This window comes from Stigmatopora argus, chromosome 22 (assembly GCF_051989625.1).
Source record: "Stigmatopora argus isolate UIUO_Sarg chromosome 22, RoL_Sarg_1.0, whole genome shotgun sequence".
NCBI classification, from domain to species: domain Eukaryota; kingdom Metazoa; phylum Chordata; class Actinopteri; order Syngnathiformes; family Syngnathidae; genus Stigmatopora; species Stigmatopora argus.
The window spans coordinates 7,008,238-7,025,657 of NC_135408.1; the positions used below are offsets into that span (position 1 = coordinate 7,008,238).

At 40.3% G+C, this 17,420-nt stretch overlaps 2 protein-coding genes across 3 annotated transcripts; both read left to right on the top strand.

Annotated features, from left to right (window-relative positions):
• Position 1: 1 nt before the first annotated feature.
• Positions 2 to 11,555, top strand: lars1b (leucyl-tRNA synthetase 1b). Its single transcript, XM_077592129.1, has 32 exons — positions 2 to 169; positions 431 to 552; positions 837 to 924; positions 1,234 to 1,314; positions 1,395 to 1,538; positions 1,626 to 1,787; positions 1,871 to 1,983; positions 2,044 to 2,107; positions 2,221 to 2,309; positions 2,415 to 2,640; positions 3,222 to 3,309; positions 3,692 to 3,768; positions 3,876 to 3,929; positions 4,014 to 4,154; positions 4,274 to 4,351; positions 4,449 to 4,534; positions 4,610 to 4,675; positions 4,808 to 4,890; positions 5,188 to 5,326; positions 5,396 to 5,608; positions 5,794 to 5,851; positions 6,010 to 6,073; positions 7,514 to 7,697; positions 7,941 to 8,031; positions 8,131 to 8,271; positions 8,788 to 8,928; positions 9,459 to 9,569; positions 9,654 to 9,764; positions 10,323 to 10,427; positions 10,543 to 10,638; positions 10,717 to 10,849; positions 11,063 to 11,555. The coding sequence occupies exons 1-32, from the start codon at positions 164 to 166 to the stop codon at positions 11,266 to 11,268; spliced, it is 3,561 nt and encodes a 1,186-aa protein (XP_077448255.1). The 5' UTR covers positions 2 to 163; the 3' UTR covers positions 11,269 to 11,555.
• Positions 11,556 to 12,349: 794 nt separating this feature from the next.
• On the top strand, positions 12,350 to 14,317 carry plac8l1 (PLAC8 like 1). 2 transcript variants are annotated; one of them, XM_077592135.1, is made up of 4 exons: positions 12,350 to 12,484; positions 12,871 to 13,071; positions 13,144 to 13,280; positions 13,510 to 14,317. In XM_077592135.1, exons 2-4 carry the CDS (start codon positions 12,876 to 12,878, stop codon positions 13,639 to 13,641), a joined length of 465 nt encoding a protein of 154 aa, XP_077448261.1. In that variant the 5' UTR covers positions 12,350 to 12,484; positions 12,871 to 12,875; the 3' UTR covers positions 13,642 to 14,317. The 2 variants fall into 2 exon arrangements, with proteins under 2 accessions (XP_077448261.1, XP_077448260.1); XM_077592134.1 differs by having other exon boundaries at positions 12,354 to 12,484; positions 12,857 to 13,071.
• The last annotated feature ends 3,103 nt before the right edge of the window (positions 14,318 to 17,420 follow it).

Consider the following 17,420-nt stretch of genomic DNA (forward strand, 5'->3'; position numbering starts at 1 on the left):
ACCCACGTGATATGTGCTATGGACTACATCTCCCAGAGTTCTTAGCGAACCACTGACAGGGGTGTCATCAGCCGGGCATCGGTGGCGTGGGTTTCCTCTTGCCTTAGCTTCTTCTTTCATTTTATTTTGCTAAATCAACTTAATAATTAATTGATTTACCAAAATGACGGTAAGTGCATAGTTTTTGGTCCAAAAATGGGTTAAAGTAGCCAATCGGGATATGTTGCACAACACTAACATGTTGTAAATATGAGCAAAGTTAGCTAGCAAACAGCTGCACACATGAAATACGCTCAAAATGTATAATCTCCTGCTTTATTTTCTCCTCGATCATTGTCTAAGGCAAAAGTTTTTGTTGTCACATTTCCACTTCTGACGTTTAGATGGACATCGGTTAATTTATTGCTGCAAATTGTTTTTATGTCTCCAGGAGCGAAAGGGAACAGCAAAGTTGGACTTTTTGAGAAAAATTGAGCTTGAAATCCAGGCAAAATGGGAGAAGGAAAAAGCATTTGAGATTGATGCAACGGCGACAATCGGGGAAAGCATACAGTAAGTAGATGTTTTGTGTTATATATCTAGATGAATGGCTAAAGTCAATTAACATGCATATAACCCTGAATTACCAAAGGAGAGTCTGTAGCAAAATGTACCACCAAAAATTGTGTCAGTAATAAGGGACATAAAGGCAAGATTTTTCCTTTTAAATTCGTTCCTATGATCTGTCATCAGTGACAATCCCCTGTCAGAAATCGATGCACATTGTGATTTGCGATTCAGTGATTCCTTTTCATTTCTCTCACTTTTCCTCCCATGTTTTAATATGTATTTTGCAGCAAAAATAAGTATTTTGTCACATTCCCATACCCTTACATGAATGGGCGGTTGCATCTTGGTCACACATTCAGCTTGTCAAAGTGTGAGGTGAGTTGCATTTTTTTTAAAGGAAAGATCTTAGAAACGTAACCAACCTAAAACCTAACCTAGTTGTCATCGGTGGAACCAATCGTCTTGAAAGTTTATAGTTATGTGGCTTGGCAAGTATATATCAATCATCAAAGCCCAATTGCTGACTTAAAAAAAAATCACAGTTGATTGGTTGAGTAATTGTAGACTTGTTGGTGCCTGTGTTGCCTGTGGGTTTCCAGTTAGCCAGTAGAGGGCATGCAGCCTTCAGTCTATAGTGGATTGGAGCGCACTTGTGCCTGTCTAACCTGTGTTGTTTTTTGCCAGTTTGCTGTTGGCTACCAATCCTTGAAAGGGAAGAAATGTCTTTTCCCCTTCGGTCTCCACTGCACAGGAATGCCAATCAAAGTGAGTGCTTTTGTGAGCTCGTTCCGATGCAGTGTGCAATATTGAGAGGGGGAAAATAACATGATGTATTTTTCACAAAGGCCTGCGCAGACAAGCTCAAGCGGGAGATGGAACTGTATGGAAATCCACCACAGTTTCCAGATGAGGAGGAGGAGGAGGAGAAAAAGGAGCAACCTAAGATCTGTGACGAAATTATCATTAAGGACAAAGCAAAGGGAAAGAAGGTCAGTATAGGAGATGTTTAATTCATTTAAACTGGGAGGACCTGGCAGTAAATATTTACTTTTTTGTCATCTTGTCATTTTTTCTAGAGTAAAGCGGTGGCCAAAGCTGGCTCCTCCGCTTTTCAGTGGAATATCATGAGGTCTCTAGGCTTGTCTGACTCTGATATTGTCCAGTTCGCCAAGGCTGAACACTGGCTGGAATTTTTTCCTCCTCTGGCAATCAAAGACCTCAAAATGATGGGTGTCAAGGTACAAAATCACCCTTTAGGCTTAAAAAAGACAGACTAGAAGAGCTAATGTTAAGTGATTAAGTGTTTGTTGTTATCTTACAGGTAGACTGGCGACGCTCGTTCATCACCACTGACGTGAACCCTTTCTACGATTCTTTTGTTCGCTGGCAGTTTCTCACTCTGAAGGAGAGAAAAAAGATTAATTTCGGCAAAAGGTGAGATAACATATAATCATGGTGTCATGTATATTAAATAAGTGTGATTATCTTTTGTAGGTACACTATTTACTCCCCCAAAGATGGACAACCATGTATGGACCATGACAGGCAGACAGGAGAGGTATAAGTAGTAGTTTTTTGATCATATTTAACTACTGCTATTGTCAATGGCATGGTAAAGATGAGTGAGCATATAGTTATTTATCAAATTGTGTCTTTCTGTTTCACTTGTAGGGAGTCGGACCTCAGGAGTACACTCTCATCAAGATGAAAATAGTTGAGCCTTACACATCCAAATTCAAATCCAAGGTTTTCTTTAGCAGGTAAACAGTGGTTAATGCTAATTTGTATAGTGTGTGGAATAATGAGCGGACGTAAGTTGGAGCAAGCAAAATCAAAGTATGGCACTGACGCTTTCATCATTGCAGCGCCATGAAAGGCAAAAACATCTACTTGGTGGCAGCAACACTGAGGCCCGAGACCATGTTCGGTCAAACCAACTGCTGGGTGAGGCCTGACATGAACTACGTGGCTTTTGAGACCACCAGCGGGGATGTCTTCATCTGTACCAGGAGGTCTGCTAGGAACATGTCCTTCCAAGGCTTTACCAAGGAGAATGGAGTAGTACCAGTAGTTATGGAAATACTGGGGCAGGTATGTATGGCTAATGGGAACATCCATGCTTGTGTTCTCAGTGCATTTTTTAAGGTATTAGACAAGTCTTATCAAAGCAGTGAGGTGCAAAAAGTTTTTGTTTTGATTTTGTTGACACTGGATGCCCTGCCCTCCACCAGCAGCAAATTAGAATAAAATGTGTAACTTGTTTCTTTTTTTAGAGTTAGTCTATTTTGTGTTACTTTCCTCACTGGGATGTTTATTTTAAATGTGCACCATCTTAACCTCGGTGCACTTGAAACCCTTACGTTTATGATGTACTCATTTAAATTTTGGGCTTTAAAATACATGATGTATGTTCACATAATCATTGCTAATGTTAATGTGTAGTTTGTTAGCCTCGGGCTTATTCAAATTCAACGTTCGTATGATGACGCAGCATGATTCTCTATAGCGAAGCGTTTGCATGGCAACCCAAAGGGGGAACTGTTGTCGTGCACTTCAATATTTTGATCAGTAGTACCAATTATGGCCAATAGTTTTTTCATATATCTTCTTTAAAACCACTGTCTCACACTACAGTTCATCCAGGCGTGTTAAATATGCATCTTTGTTTGCAGGATATCCTCGGCTGCGCACTGAGTGCTCCCCTCACTTCCTACAAGATTATCTACGCTTTGCCCATGCTCACCATCAAGGAGGACAAAGGTGAAAGAAACTTCATCCTGAGCATTTACACATTTGCACTCACACTTCAGTGTTTTTAATTACACGTTTGCACTTGCAGCTTAGTGTTTTTCAGCTTGCAAAAGGTAAAAGTTAAATGTCACTGTTAAAGTTCTAATTGCCCTCAGGCTTACTTGGTTTTAAAGGTTGGGTAGCTCAATGAGGTGTGTTAAACACGGATGGCTTTCGTGCACTGACATTTCGGCAGCTTCTTAAACAGTTTTATTTACCATTTCCTCATGGGAAATGTCCATTCTGTTGCTCATCACGCACAGTTAGCTTTGGTGTGAATAGCAAAGCTGCCCAGCTTCAGAAATTGCCCTGAATCCAATACCCCTTCTGTTTTGTGATTGCTTTCCATTAGGCACGGGTGTAGTTACCAGCGTGCCTTCTGACGCCCCCGATGATATCGCTGCTCTGAGGGACCTCAAGAAAAAACAAGTGAGTTAATTTTTTTCTTCTTCTACACAGTCAAAGCTGAATCATGTCAAAATAAGTGGTCCCACTGCCACATTTATACAAACAAATGAATACTGTATTTTCAATAGGCCCTGAGGGAGAAGTATGGAATCGAGGATAAGATGGTTCTGCCCTTTGAGCCGGTAAAACTATCTTTTCCAGATGTGTCACTTCAAACCTGTCAAAACTAGTTTGAAAAGCTATTATGGATATATTTGTACCCTAAGATTCCGATTATAGACATTCCTGGTTATGGAAATCTGTCTGCGCCACTGGTCTGCGACGAGTTGAAGATCCAGAGCCAGAATGACAAGGAGAAACTGGCAGAAGCCAAAGAGAAAGTCTACCTGAAAGGATTCTACGAAGGGGTTCGTCTGTATACCACATTCTGATGATCGAAAGCATGCAGCACAACAATAAGTGACCGCGAGTCATCTTATATTTCTAACGTATTTTACTTGGATGGTAACGAATTGATTCCCATCAGATCATGTTGGTTGATGGCTACAAAGGGCAAAAGGTCCAGGATGTAAAAAAGCCTATCCAGAAAATGATGGTTGAGAAGGTAGGAAGAGCCATTCTCACGAATGGAACGCTTAGAATGATTTATTTATTGTTCAATTTCTAAAAAATGTTGACGCTGCTGCACCACATGTTTGCAGGGTGAGGCCTGCATCTACATGGAGCCAGAAAAGCAGGTCATGTCGCGTTCGGTTGATGAATGTGTGGTGGCACTCTGTGATCAGTGGTGAGTGCATGGACCAAGTGCAAGTCGGATTTCAAATGATAGGGTTCTATTCAAATGAGCTCTTTTGCATCTCAGGTATTTGGACTACGGCGATGCAGAATGGAAGCAGAAGGCCAACGAAGCCCTAAAAACTTTGGAGACGTAAGATGACCGCTTATTAGTAGCTCAATTCATTTGATCGGATGCGTTTTAGGCTTTTTGCAAGTGTATGGTGAGTGCCATAAGGACTACTATACTGACTTTTTAATTGATTCTATATTCCATCCTGTACAGATTTTGTGATGAAACCAGGAGAAACTTTGAGGCTACTTTGGCATGGCTGCAGGAGCATGCCTGTTCTAGAACTTATGGGCTTGGTAAGTGTGAGCACTTGTTTTAGTGACTGACTATACATACATATATGTAAATAGCAGAAGCGACAAGTTGTGAATGAATCAATTTTGACAGTTAAATTGGATTAGATGTCTAGTGTGGTTAATGGCTGCCAATGAATTGAATTATTTCCCTTTATTTCCCATAAAAAGAAAAATAATAATTCATGCATGACCTGCTCAAAATTTGTGTTTTTTTTTTGCATAAGTCTGCTATCCTTCTAATACTTTTGTGATTGTGTAAGCACGTTTGACCTGCATGTTTGTGCTCGGTTGCCTTAGGAACTCGACTACCTTGGGACGAGCAGTGGCTGATTGAGTCCCTCTCGGACTCCACCATCTACATGGCTTATTACACGGTGGCCCACCTTCTCCAGGGAGGCGTGCTCAATGGACAGGAGGCCTCGCCGCTGGGCATCCAGTAAGGACAACAGCAACAACACATAATTTACATACAATGTGCAACTTCCATTTTGCCTCTTTGCCTTAGACCGCAGCAGATGACCAAAGAGGTGTGGGACTTCATCTTTTTCAAAACATCCCCTTTCCCGAAAACGGACATCCCAAGGGAGCATCTTCAGAAGCTTAGGAGAGAGTTTGAGTATTGGTACCCGGTGGACGTGCGCGTATCCGGCAAAGATCTGGTGCCCAACCACTTGTCTTATTACCTCTACAACCATGTGGCCATGTGGCCCAATGACAGGTAAGGGTCTAAAATCATTCTGACTTGAAGGAAGTGAGCAAAAAGAATCGTCATCTTTATACTGATAACTGTACATTTTTAGATTCCCTGTCTGGAAGTTGCAAGGAAATGATTACTTTAAAAAAATATTATGTATATTTTTTACATCATATCACCAATATCAAATTGTCATCTTTTTCCCTCAGTGGGAAATGGCCGCAGGCCGTGAGAGCCAACGGGCATCTGCTCCTCAATTCTGAGAAGGTGCGTCAAATCTTAATGCTGTCACTTGTTTGACTTGAACACCACAAATATGTCACCAAAAATGATTTTCGACTAATTCTATAGAAATTCTCTGTAGTGTAGGAATCTATGGTGTGTGTGTGTGGGGAATACTGACATCTGCTTTTCTTGTGCGCCAGATGTCCAAATCAACCGGAAACTTCCTCACGCTAAGCCAAGCCATCAAAAAGTTCTCAGCAGACGGTACGTTTCAATGGGTTTGTCTCTGAAGCGTTTTGCATTCTTCTAAAATAGACACCTGACAAATTGAATGGAGGCAATGATGAGTTGGATGAAAACATTTAATATAAATTTGTTTACTAGAAAAGTCATTGTTTATGATGAATTTACATGATGGCTTCAATGTCTTAACAACTTAATATAACGGTAATGTAATATATCGCTCAAATGTTGCTGCCAGATGTTTAGTAACAAAAACATCTGACTTTTCCCCTAAGGCCTATATTGAACTTGAATAAAAAGTTATATTAAAGCTCTACCTGTTATGATTTTTTTTTACAATTTAATTTGCATTGTTCACTGAAGCTAAACTAAAACATCTGCCAAGTGTATGAGTCACGACTCGTTTTTATACGATAAACATTTTGTTTAAAACTAAATGACATCATTTAAATTCCTAATGAGATGCAGCTGTCTACCAGACATAAGTTACTGCTCTATTAAAAATGACTTCTTGTATAATCATTTCATTTGTTTTAATCAAAGTTTAACCATTTGGCTCGTATTCCATATGGAAGTACATATTCTTGTCCAGATTGCCAATGTAAGAGGCACCTTATGTTTAGTTTTAGGTAATTGCACATTTCCCCGGGAGGAGTTCTTTTGCACCTATTGATTTATGCCCATTTGTTCCGCAAAGAGTGCATCACTTCACTCTTATTTTCCTAACTCAACCTACTTTTCCCAGATTTCTTCCTCGAGTGTTGAATAATAGATGAGTGTACTGTATGTTACATTGTGTGTCTGGGGACTCCAGTTCTGGCAGCAGGAGCTTTCAGATATTAAGTTCTCAACCTGTCTTGTGCCTGTTGGGGTTAGACAGATGGCTTCTGCCTATAGATGGAGGCAGAGGGCCCTGAAGGCGCGTTTCTGTTCATTGTTGCTGTGCGCTTCAGCAATTTGACAGCTGGGGGATCAACAGTGTGTGTAAAAAATTTATTGACAGAATGCATGTGTGTGTTTGGGGTCCAAGTGGTGTCTAATTAAGGCATCTTTTGATGAAGATGTCTACTTGCTGGATGTGGTGTATGCTAGATATTTGCAGAGTCTCAAGTTGACAGTCACTGTGTAAGATTCAGAGATGAAGTCATTTGTCCTGGTGTTTGCTGTGCATGAATTACCGCTTTTCTTCAAATAGCATGGTCCACTCTGATAGGCTCTTATTTCAGGGCAAGGTGTTTGTTCTGTTCCATCAATAAGATGAAGCTCCTCAATCTCCCCTGTGGTTGAACAATCTAAATTGTCCCTAACTGTGTGTATATGCACTATATATGTATATATAAATATTTGTGTATATATCTATATATATGTATGTACGTATTCATTATTTATATAGAGTATCCCTTTTTTGTGTGTGTTCTGGGCTATAAGAAGTCTTTTCTGCTTAATTTTTGTTTGTTTTAGGCATGCGTCTGGCATTGGCAGATGCAGGCGACACGGTAGAGGATGCCAACTTTGTGGAGACCATGGCTGATGCCGGCATCCTGCGCCTTTACACCTGGCTTGAGTGGGTGAAGGAGATGATTGCTAACCAGAACAACTTGAGAACCGGACCTGCCGACACCTTCAATGATCGCGTTTTTGCCAGGTAAATGCATGTTTTTAATTTCTTTTAAGATCACACCGCCAGCATTTAAGAGGCTGCAATAAAGGAGGTTTTGACTTCATTTAATTTATTTTTTTAAACTCATTTGCTCTTATGCATTTTGACTACGAGATGCTGCCAGCCTGTTACACTTCAATTGGGTTAGAACTTTATCGCCATCCTTGGCAACGAATGGGTTAAAAGAACCCTGAGATTGAACTTAAAAGGATTTTTCTTTTTGGCCAGCGAGATGAATTCTGGAATCCTGAAGACGGAGCAACACTATGAAAGAATGATGTTCAAGGAGGCTTTGAAGTGCGGCTTCTTTGAGTTTCAGGTCAATGAAATTCTTTCATCCTCCGAAGCCATACGCAATTGTTTACTCTCCCCCAAATCCGACCAGAACCACTATTAATACAATAAATATTTGCTCCAGGCTGCCAAAGATAAATACAGGGAGCTAGCCATTGAGGGCATGCACAGAGAGTTGGTCTTTCAGTTCATCGAGAGACAAACGTTGCTGCTGGCACCCATCTGTCCACACCTGTGCGAGTACACCTGGACTCTGCTGGGCAAGGTATGAATTTCCACATCTTCCAAATGCCTTTTAGTCTTCCCATAAAGTAGTACTGGCCAGGAGTTCAAACCTTACTTTCATCCTGTTCACTTCCTTTTTTTACACTTGAAAGGAGCTGTGGCACAAAGTGACGTTTTTAAAGACTGATGCTCATATATATTCATGAGCACACCCACCTACAACCCATTTTATTTAATCCACTTTTAACACTCTTCCTCTGCATGATCACCAGAAGCTTTTCTGTGCACTTTCTCCACCATTAATGGAGGCTGTCCACTTACTTTGCATGGTTTTAACAATACAGTGTATATCATTTTGAAAACACTAATGATAGGCTTGTACAAACGGAGGCTCCTGTGCTGGAAATAAGGTTATCACCTAGCAACCACTGCAAGTCTTATAACTGAGTTCTATTCTCTGGACAATTTTAACCCGCTTTTTATCACAATTGGAAAGGAGATGGTTTTCCAAAGTCCAACTTAAATGTTTTTTCCTTCTATCTGTCTCCTCTTATAGTCTGCTTCGGTGACAAAAGCATCATGGCCCAACGCAGGTCCAGTGGATGAGATTCTCATCCGCTCCTCTCAGTACCTGATGGAAACAGCACACGACCTCCGACTGAGACTTAAAGCTTACCTGCTTCCCCCCAAAAATAAGGTATTTGACAGTTTTCTTTTGTTACATGACCTAGTAGCTTCCTAACCACCGTTTCCTACAACGAGTGGACACTAAGCTTGTTTCAAGAAGTCGTTTTCAACCAGCAGAGGAGGACTTTTTGCCGACAAATTCTCTGTCCAATGCTTGGTCCCATTACAGAAGGACAGTTTAAGGCTAGCAATGTGTGTTTTGACAGATTTAGACCCCTGAATTACATGGGCTCTAAAGAAATCAAAATGGACTATCATGCTTTTTAGAGTTTCAAGTGGGATTATTGGTGTGTAGGCGACCGCTTGCAGAGGTCGGAGTTGCTTGTTAATGTTAATTAATTGATATATTTAGTAAATATATTTCTGATCAGTCACATGTCTCCTTGATGCAGAATTACACCGTTTTTATATTTAAAAAAAATAGAGATGATTTTTTTATTCTCCAGGTGAGCTTTTCATTTTTTTTCCGTACGAAACACTGCAATTAAATTTGACTTGATTTATAATCTGTTTGATTTGGATGTTGTCTTCCTTGATCAGAAAGGTGACTCCAAGCCACCTGCCAAGCCTTCTCACTGTACCATCTATGTGGCCAAGAGCTACCCCGCATGGCAGCACAGTGCTTTATCCCTGCTAGGCAAACATTACAAGGTCAGCGACATGCGTTCACGAACTGGACACCTCCTGTAAAATGAAAGTCCTGACATAGCTCCTTTGTTTGTCCTCTTTGTGCAGAGCAACAACGGCGTCCTTCCTGACAACAAGCTAATAGCAAGCGAGCTCGGAGCCCTGCCCGAGCTGAAGAAGTACATGAAGAGAGTCATGCCCTTTGTGGCCATGATCAAGGTGCGACTGCAACAATCTGCCCGACCATTTGCTTCCAATCATAGCGTGTGAACATAATAGGGAGACAAAATAGTAGCTCCCTTCTTTCTTTAAAGCAACACCCCAATGATTTACATAGTAGAACATTTTTCATTTTTTTTTTCTTTCCAAGTTCTTTTTATTGATGTTTTATGAACATATTTCGCACACTACACAAAACGCATTTCCCCAGTGTCCTCTGTAAAGCCATAAAAAATACCAAAAAAACAAATGTTGTCCACTCCACAGGCAATTTTCTGTTCTTGTTTCAAACAAAGACATCTGTTCTGGAGGAAAAGTGATACATTGATCTCCCACGAAAGTTTTCTATCAACGCCACACTTAATATTGACAAAGAGAAAACAATAAGAAACTTTTCAATGCTTATTCCACTATCTTATTGAGATTTTTTTTTCCCCCTATTTTTCATCAACCTTAATTTTGTGCACACTAACACTGGATTTAATCAACAATCAAGACATTTATCAACTGTACCGGTTGCTTCTCTTGACCAACTGTAAGTTACTGCTTTTCTATCAGGAAAAACTTGAAAAAAACGGACCCAGAGTTTTGGACCTTGAGTTGGAGTTTGACGAGCGGGCAGTACTGATGGAAAACCTGGTCTACCTAACCAATTCTCTAGAGGTATATTCCATGTGTATCATGGGCATCTGCCTAGTATACAATTAGCTCAGCAGTTAATTAGCAAGATTTTGAATGCATTTGTAAAGCTCTTGATCAGTTTTCACGCTTAATGCAGCTGGAGCAGATCGACATCTTATTTGCATTCGAGGGCGACGACAAAGTGAAGGAAGACTGTTGCCCGGGGCAACCGTTCTGCGTGTTCAGATCCGAGGTGACTGCTCGTGTGAAGGGCGGCTTTGTGATTCTGAAGGTTACATGAATTGGAAATGGATAATTTGTCTCTCCATAGCTGGCAGTTTGCGTTTCTCTGGTCAACCCTCAGCCTTGCAACGGCCTCTTCTCTACTCGAATCGACATCAGACAGGGAGATAGTAGGGACAGCATAGTCCGCAGATTGGCCAAGGTTAACCGATTAATTAAAGGTAAGTGATACCTGTTGCTTCGTTTAAACTAAAAAAATATTTGCTATCAAAATACTAAGAGTTTAATTGTTCACGTGGATGTTTTGAACCCTTTCGCTTTTGCATGTTCAGGCGTTGCCGACTAGAGACGCTATATATACTACGCACTTAGTGTTTTATGTCGCCACTTTTCCATTTCTAGGCACATTAACATCTCACGCTTCCTTCCAACAGATCTCTCTAAAGTGAAGCTGATGAGATATGAAGACCCCTTAATGGGGACCCGTCAGATACCCGTGCTGGGACAAGAGGAGCAAGGCAAAGTCATCATTTCCCCTCAATCCGTCTTCAGCATCGACCTGCAAGAGAAGAAAGTCACCGTGGCTGATAATGGCCTCAGTGTGGACATCGGCGACACTCTGGCCTATCTGCTTTATTAACATCTAAAAAAACATCCGCAGTCATCATGAAATGTTACAACACAACAGCCAATCATGATTGGATTTCTGTACTACTAGCAGAAGAAAAGAAAATACACTTTGTATAAACTTTCATCATGGGAAAAAATATGGCTATTGTCATTTTTGTACTGATGGAATCATGTCTGCTAGTTTGCTTTGTACATTGAAGATGAGGCATTAAAGTCGCTCTTGTTGTGTTTCAATAGATGCTGTTAATCATGTTTTTTTTCTTTTTACAGAGAAATAAATAAACCTGTGAAATTAAATGTGGCATCATAAAACTAAATTAGGTGGCCCGGTGGGTGGGTGAGTGGTTAGTGTGTCGGCCTCACAGTGGGAGACCTGGGTTCAAATCCAGGTTGGTCCACCTGTGATGAGTGAGGGTAAAGAGGTTCAGAAAATGAGATGAAATGAGATGAGATGAGAGGAGATCTTAAAATTATCAGGTATAGTGGTCACTACATTCAAAAGTTGAAACTTAAGCTCTTTAACTCATTAAAGAGCAAGTGACTTTATGGTAATTTAAACATAAAAAAGCATTTTATCTTTAATATGTTAGTAATAATAAAGTGGAGTTAAAATGAATAAAAACCCAAATACACAGTGGTTCCAGCAAGCCTCATCGTGATAAATGTCCAAATTATTTTAATTGGGAAGACTGACCGTGAATGCTCATATCTCAATGCCATTGACGGCGCTCAATGGACAAATTATCCTAATTAGTTATGATGAGTGTGCTGTAATGTGAAAAAAAAAGTGCTTGAAAGAGTTAAAACAAATTCTCACCGTATGGGTTATTTTTTGTTGCTGTCAAATTAAGTGAAACATGACAAAATGACTAAATTGTCTGAAGTGTTCATTAATGACTGACTACTTCATTTTGAGTTTGATTTAGAAATACCCTAAAATGTCACATTTGCATTGTGTGCTGCGTTCATAAACACCTCTTGTATTTCGGCAACATTTAGTCCACAGGCCAGCAAGCAGACTTATCTCTACTGAGCAGCGTTTTTATTTTTTTTTATTTTTACCAAGGCTTGCGTCGAGCGGTTTTATCTGCTTCTGACATACTTCCTCTCGTTGGGTGAGTGTCATTTCTCTCTTCTTCTCGTCCTTCCCGATTCTCCCAGGCCTTGCTCACTTTCTCTGGATGCCAGCAACTTGAAGTGATGGAGCAGAACATTGTCACACACCAGTAAGTGTCTGGCTTTTCTTCACCACTGAACATTTCCCCAATTTGTGTTTGATTTCGCTGTCTTGTTGTTTTTCTTTCTGCATGTAGTGCTTGCAGGCTGAAATTGTGTCAAGATACATTTTTGCCATTATTCCACTCATTAGCTGTCATTGATAACAATAGATGTCCAATCCCAGTCTTTAAGATTTGGATGTCCATCAATCTGTTATGAAGGACAAAAGTGTGTGTGTGTAATTGTATTTTCAAAAATATAAATACCACTTTTTTCATCTTTTGGTCAGGCTTGCAACTTGGACTCAAGTGCGACTTATAGTGTGAAAAATAGAATTAAATACAGTAAATATCTACTGCATCAAAGTAATTGTGAAAAAGACCCTCTCTATCAGGGTCCATGTTTCAGGAGGACGATGATGGCTTCTCCACAGAAAGTGACACGAACTGGAGGTCGAATGATGCGCCATATGCGAACGGAGTGGCACTGACTCAACCTGGCACGGGAATCACACAGACCACTGTCACCACTATCACGCAAACAGGAGGCGACTGGAGCAGCGGACTGTTTGACATCTTCGAAGACAAGTTCACATGTAACTGATGTTCTGTGGGAGTTGTCATTTTTGACTGCAGACTCAGGTTAACCTTGGGAAATTCCTTTGCAGGCATTTTTGGTGCTTTGGCGCCGTGCTGTTGGGACCTGAATCTCGCTCACCAGTACGGCGAAAGTCTTTGTTATCCTCTCCTGCCGGGGTCCACCTTTGGTATGAGGGTTGCACTCAGAGAGAGATATAAGATAAAAGTGAGTGAGATTTATCCTTCATAACTTCATAAAGCTTTCATAGACCATCAGAGAGGTTCACATTTTTGAAGATTGAAAATAAAAAATACCAAAAATTGGACATGAATTCTAGGGCAAAGATAGCTTTTTTGTTTTGAATGTATAAAGCATATCAATGTGGTAGGAAGGTGTTATATAACATTAATAGGATCCGTTCTCAAAGCATTTGTTTTGTGGTGTTAATCCAAAGGGGAACATGTGTGACGACTGGATCGCCGTGTGTTGCTGTTACACTTTGGCCGTGAGTCAAATGGTACGAGAGATGAAGCGACGCACTGTGACTCGCACGTACCACGTGTCCACCGCGCTGGTGTGTTCTTGACTTGAGCCACTGCCAGACCTGACCTCTGATTTTCTTAAGGATCAATCATTTTTATTAGGTGCACCTGCTCTAATGATGTCAAAAGAAATCTATCGCCAAAAATTTTTTCTTTTCCAAAGATACTAATGTTTACCGTATGACTGTGTCATAACTTTGCATAATTATTTTTTGGTATTGTATGAGGCAACACTTTTACACACACTTTGTTGGACAACAAAATGGAATTGTTGAACAAATGTCTCTCCATTGCACGACTTGTGATTTTTTCTTAAATATTTTTATTGCATTCCTATAGGACAGTGGTTTCAAACCTGTATTCTGGTGGGCAATTGTGGCCTCTGTGACAATATAAAAACTGGGATAATTTGACTGCTTCCAGCCCCTCCTAGTTGAAATGGATTGGACGGCTAATGCTGTCAATAGAGCATCTATATTTCCCTCTTTTACTAACTACCACAACACATATTCCGTGACGTGGTTCAGTAAATGAGGTGAGCTAGTGTTAATTTCAGAATAGGCGTCCACCTAAGTGACCACAGTCATCGAAAGGATTAATATGAAAATATAAAATACATGAAAAATGTATTGATTTATCAAAAAATTATCTGTGGATAGTAAAACGATGTAAAAATAAATAAAGAATGAGTAATTCATCCAGAACCTCTACTATCATCAACAGCTTTGTCTGATTTTCATATGAAAGTCATTTAAAAAAAATATTTTTAACTGTATTTAAAAAAAATATTTTTTTTACTGCATGTACAGAGATATGAGTCTCATAATCTTTCCAAGCACCCCGGTGTAATGCTTTATAGATTTTGCAGGTCTGAGCTTTTTGATTTTGTCTTGAACACCAAAGGTCAGCTGACACATTAAATGTAATCCCTCTCGTACATGACAGCGAAATAAACGAGTATTGCAGCTCGGCGCAAAGCTTGGAAACTGCAAAGCCACTGCATTGGGTATAAAAAGTCTACAAACCCATGTTGAAATACCAGTTTTTTATTTCTGTAAATAAAAAAACAGAGATTAATCATAAAAAAGACCAACCTGAATGGGTTTTGTTATGGTTAAAAATTAATTAGTGTCATTGATCAACATTCAAACATGACATAGTATGAATTAGGTTAGAAATCCTTAAGCACAATAAGATTTTTTTAAACAGATTTGTGCTGAATGATCATATTTCAGTGCCATTGACAGGGATAGACGTCCAATTAGTAATTTTGACTGGGAAAGGGTCAAAGATTATTTGTTTCCAGTTTACTGGAAAGGAATTGCATTTTTATGCTTGATGTTATGTCTTCACGCACTCCCTCCTGCATTCTCATCCTGCAGGCGGTCAATTATGTTATTCGTCCTGATTGCCGCAATTTGAAATGCCAGCCAGCAAGCGTTCGCTATGAGAGTGTGAAAACATCATTATACACTAAGCAGATGGCTGCCGAAAGGGCAAACATGCCATTTATTACGATCTAGTCAAGATGGCTGACTACCTGGCAGCTCATTCAAAGCAGTCCGGGGAAAGTTCCATTTCCAACCTTCAACCCCTCCATACACAAATTATGTTTTTTGTGGCTGTTGTTTTTGTTTACATTCTAACCCTCAGTGGGCATTCATTCGCCCCTCTCAGTGAAAATGGATTGGACATCTAGCGCCGTCAATGGAACTGAAAAACTAGTGGCAATGGCATGCAATGAGTTAAATACTACGCAAAAAACTTGATTATTATACTTATTATAATAATTGCTAATTAATTCATAACTTTATGACACAAAATAGTTTTATAAAACGGTAAAGCCGTGACTGGTAAAAATGTTGTCATTGCGTAGAAATGAAATGTTTCCATCAAAAAAAAAAAAGAATGGATGCTAAAAGGGAACCCTGACGGAAAGCTGGTTGTGCCTTCTCAGTGGGAGGGCCTCATGGCAGCAATGGGGCGATTGTGGAACTGACAGGAAACACAATTTTGCAATAGTCCCTTCACCCAAAACGTGTGATTACAAGCCAGTTCGCAGTTTGTCGCTGCAGTGGCTTGGAAGTTTTCTTTGCCCTGTTGGCAAAACACGACATGGAAGGATGCCTGAAAACAAACCAATACAAAATGTGGGATTATAGGTCACGTTGGGTCAGAGCAAGCTCCCCTCTTTGAATTTTTTGAAGATTTTTTTTTTTTTGGCCTCATGCCCCAGCCTAAACTGTGCAGGCCAGTTCACACATTTTGGATCCTGCCAGCTGCCCTACTGAGGCCTGAGTGATTATTCCCAGCCCTACTCTACGCCAGTGCCAGGCCTTCTTTTACTTGCCAACGGGGGGCAGTCTTGCTGCAGATGCGAGTGTGCCGTTTTGCCATGACTGTAAGAATTGAAGTAAAGCTGTCCATAGGGCCAAGTAGTCAGTCCGGTGAGTTGATCTGAAATCAGATCCGAGATTCCCACAGCGGGGCAATAGGTCATGATTTGAAGCATCTGAAGTCAGCAGGCAGGCAGGCCCATAAAATCTGTGAGATCATATTACTTCCTGCACTTTCAGCAACAAAACACACAAATGCATGAGGTGTGGAGTACATGAGCATATAGAAAACAGCCCTTTGGGGAAATGTGCGCGTATGAGTAATTTAGGCTGTGTATCTTGGTGATGCGATTGCACTTCCGCCGCTTGCAAAACGATGAAATCATAACACAGCTCTAGGGGGAACACACCAGGCCTCGATTCGCACACCCACCACCACTATGGAAAGATGATGAGCTGAAAAAGACTGAGTGTTGTGTGTACAAAACTAAAGTGCCACACTTACCTTTTCCTTCCTCATCTCCCAATCTATTCATGTTAAAAAAAAAATGAAGTGCTATCTTAGCTGCTTTGTGGCAATTGGACTTGCAAAAGTTATGTTTCAGATGGTCTAAATCTCTACTGTTCATGGGAAAAAGCAAGGAATTATAGCTTGGTTTGAATTAATAATTATAACCAACAATATACTGCCTTGTATTCATTACTCTCAGTTGTGTCAGAATAAAAAGTCACTCAGCTCCGAAACGCAGAAGGCAAGATACAAACATATCACTTTGATCACTGTTTTGACACACTATTCAGCAGAGGAGTGCAGAATTGTATTATTATTATTATTATCATCTTATTTGTGTTGAGCAATTGGTGCGACTGAGCAGAGAAGAAGAATAAAAAGGCATACAATATATTTCTTGCACCAAGGACGTCACAAACAGGCACAAGACCACCAAGGTTGAACTGTTAACAAATGTAACAATCATTGTATTGTAGGGTGCCTCTTTTGTGTCAGTCTTTTTTTGTCAACTTGTAAGCAAATTCCTGGTGGTGAAAGTTTCAAATAGACAACAACGATGATGATGAACATTCAGCCCATTTGCGTGTTAGCAGGAAAATCGACTGGTCATATGAGTAAGTGAATTATGAGCCCCGTCATGGAATGACTTGAAGATGCCATTCAAGGTACTATTGCAAAACTGTCATTCCCGGTTTGTTTTCAGAATGGATTTGAAATGTTTTTGCGCTCAAAGCTAAATGGTAACTAACGTGTGTTCTATCTGCAGGCGAGCGGGAACGATATTGCAGTATGAGGAAAACTGGAGGGGGAAGAGGATGCTTTGAAGGTGCCATTTCAGCTCCTTTCATGCGATTGCTTCAAAGTGAATGTTTAGGCGCATTCTACCAGGGCTATTTGTTATTCTGCTGTGTTGTTTTTGGTGGCCCTTGATGTTCACGGGGTTCTTGCGCTCTGGTACCTGGAGGTGTCTGATGCT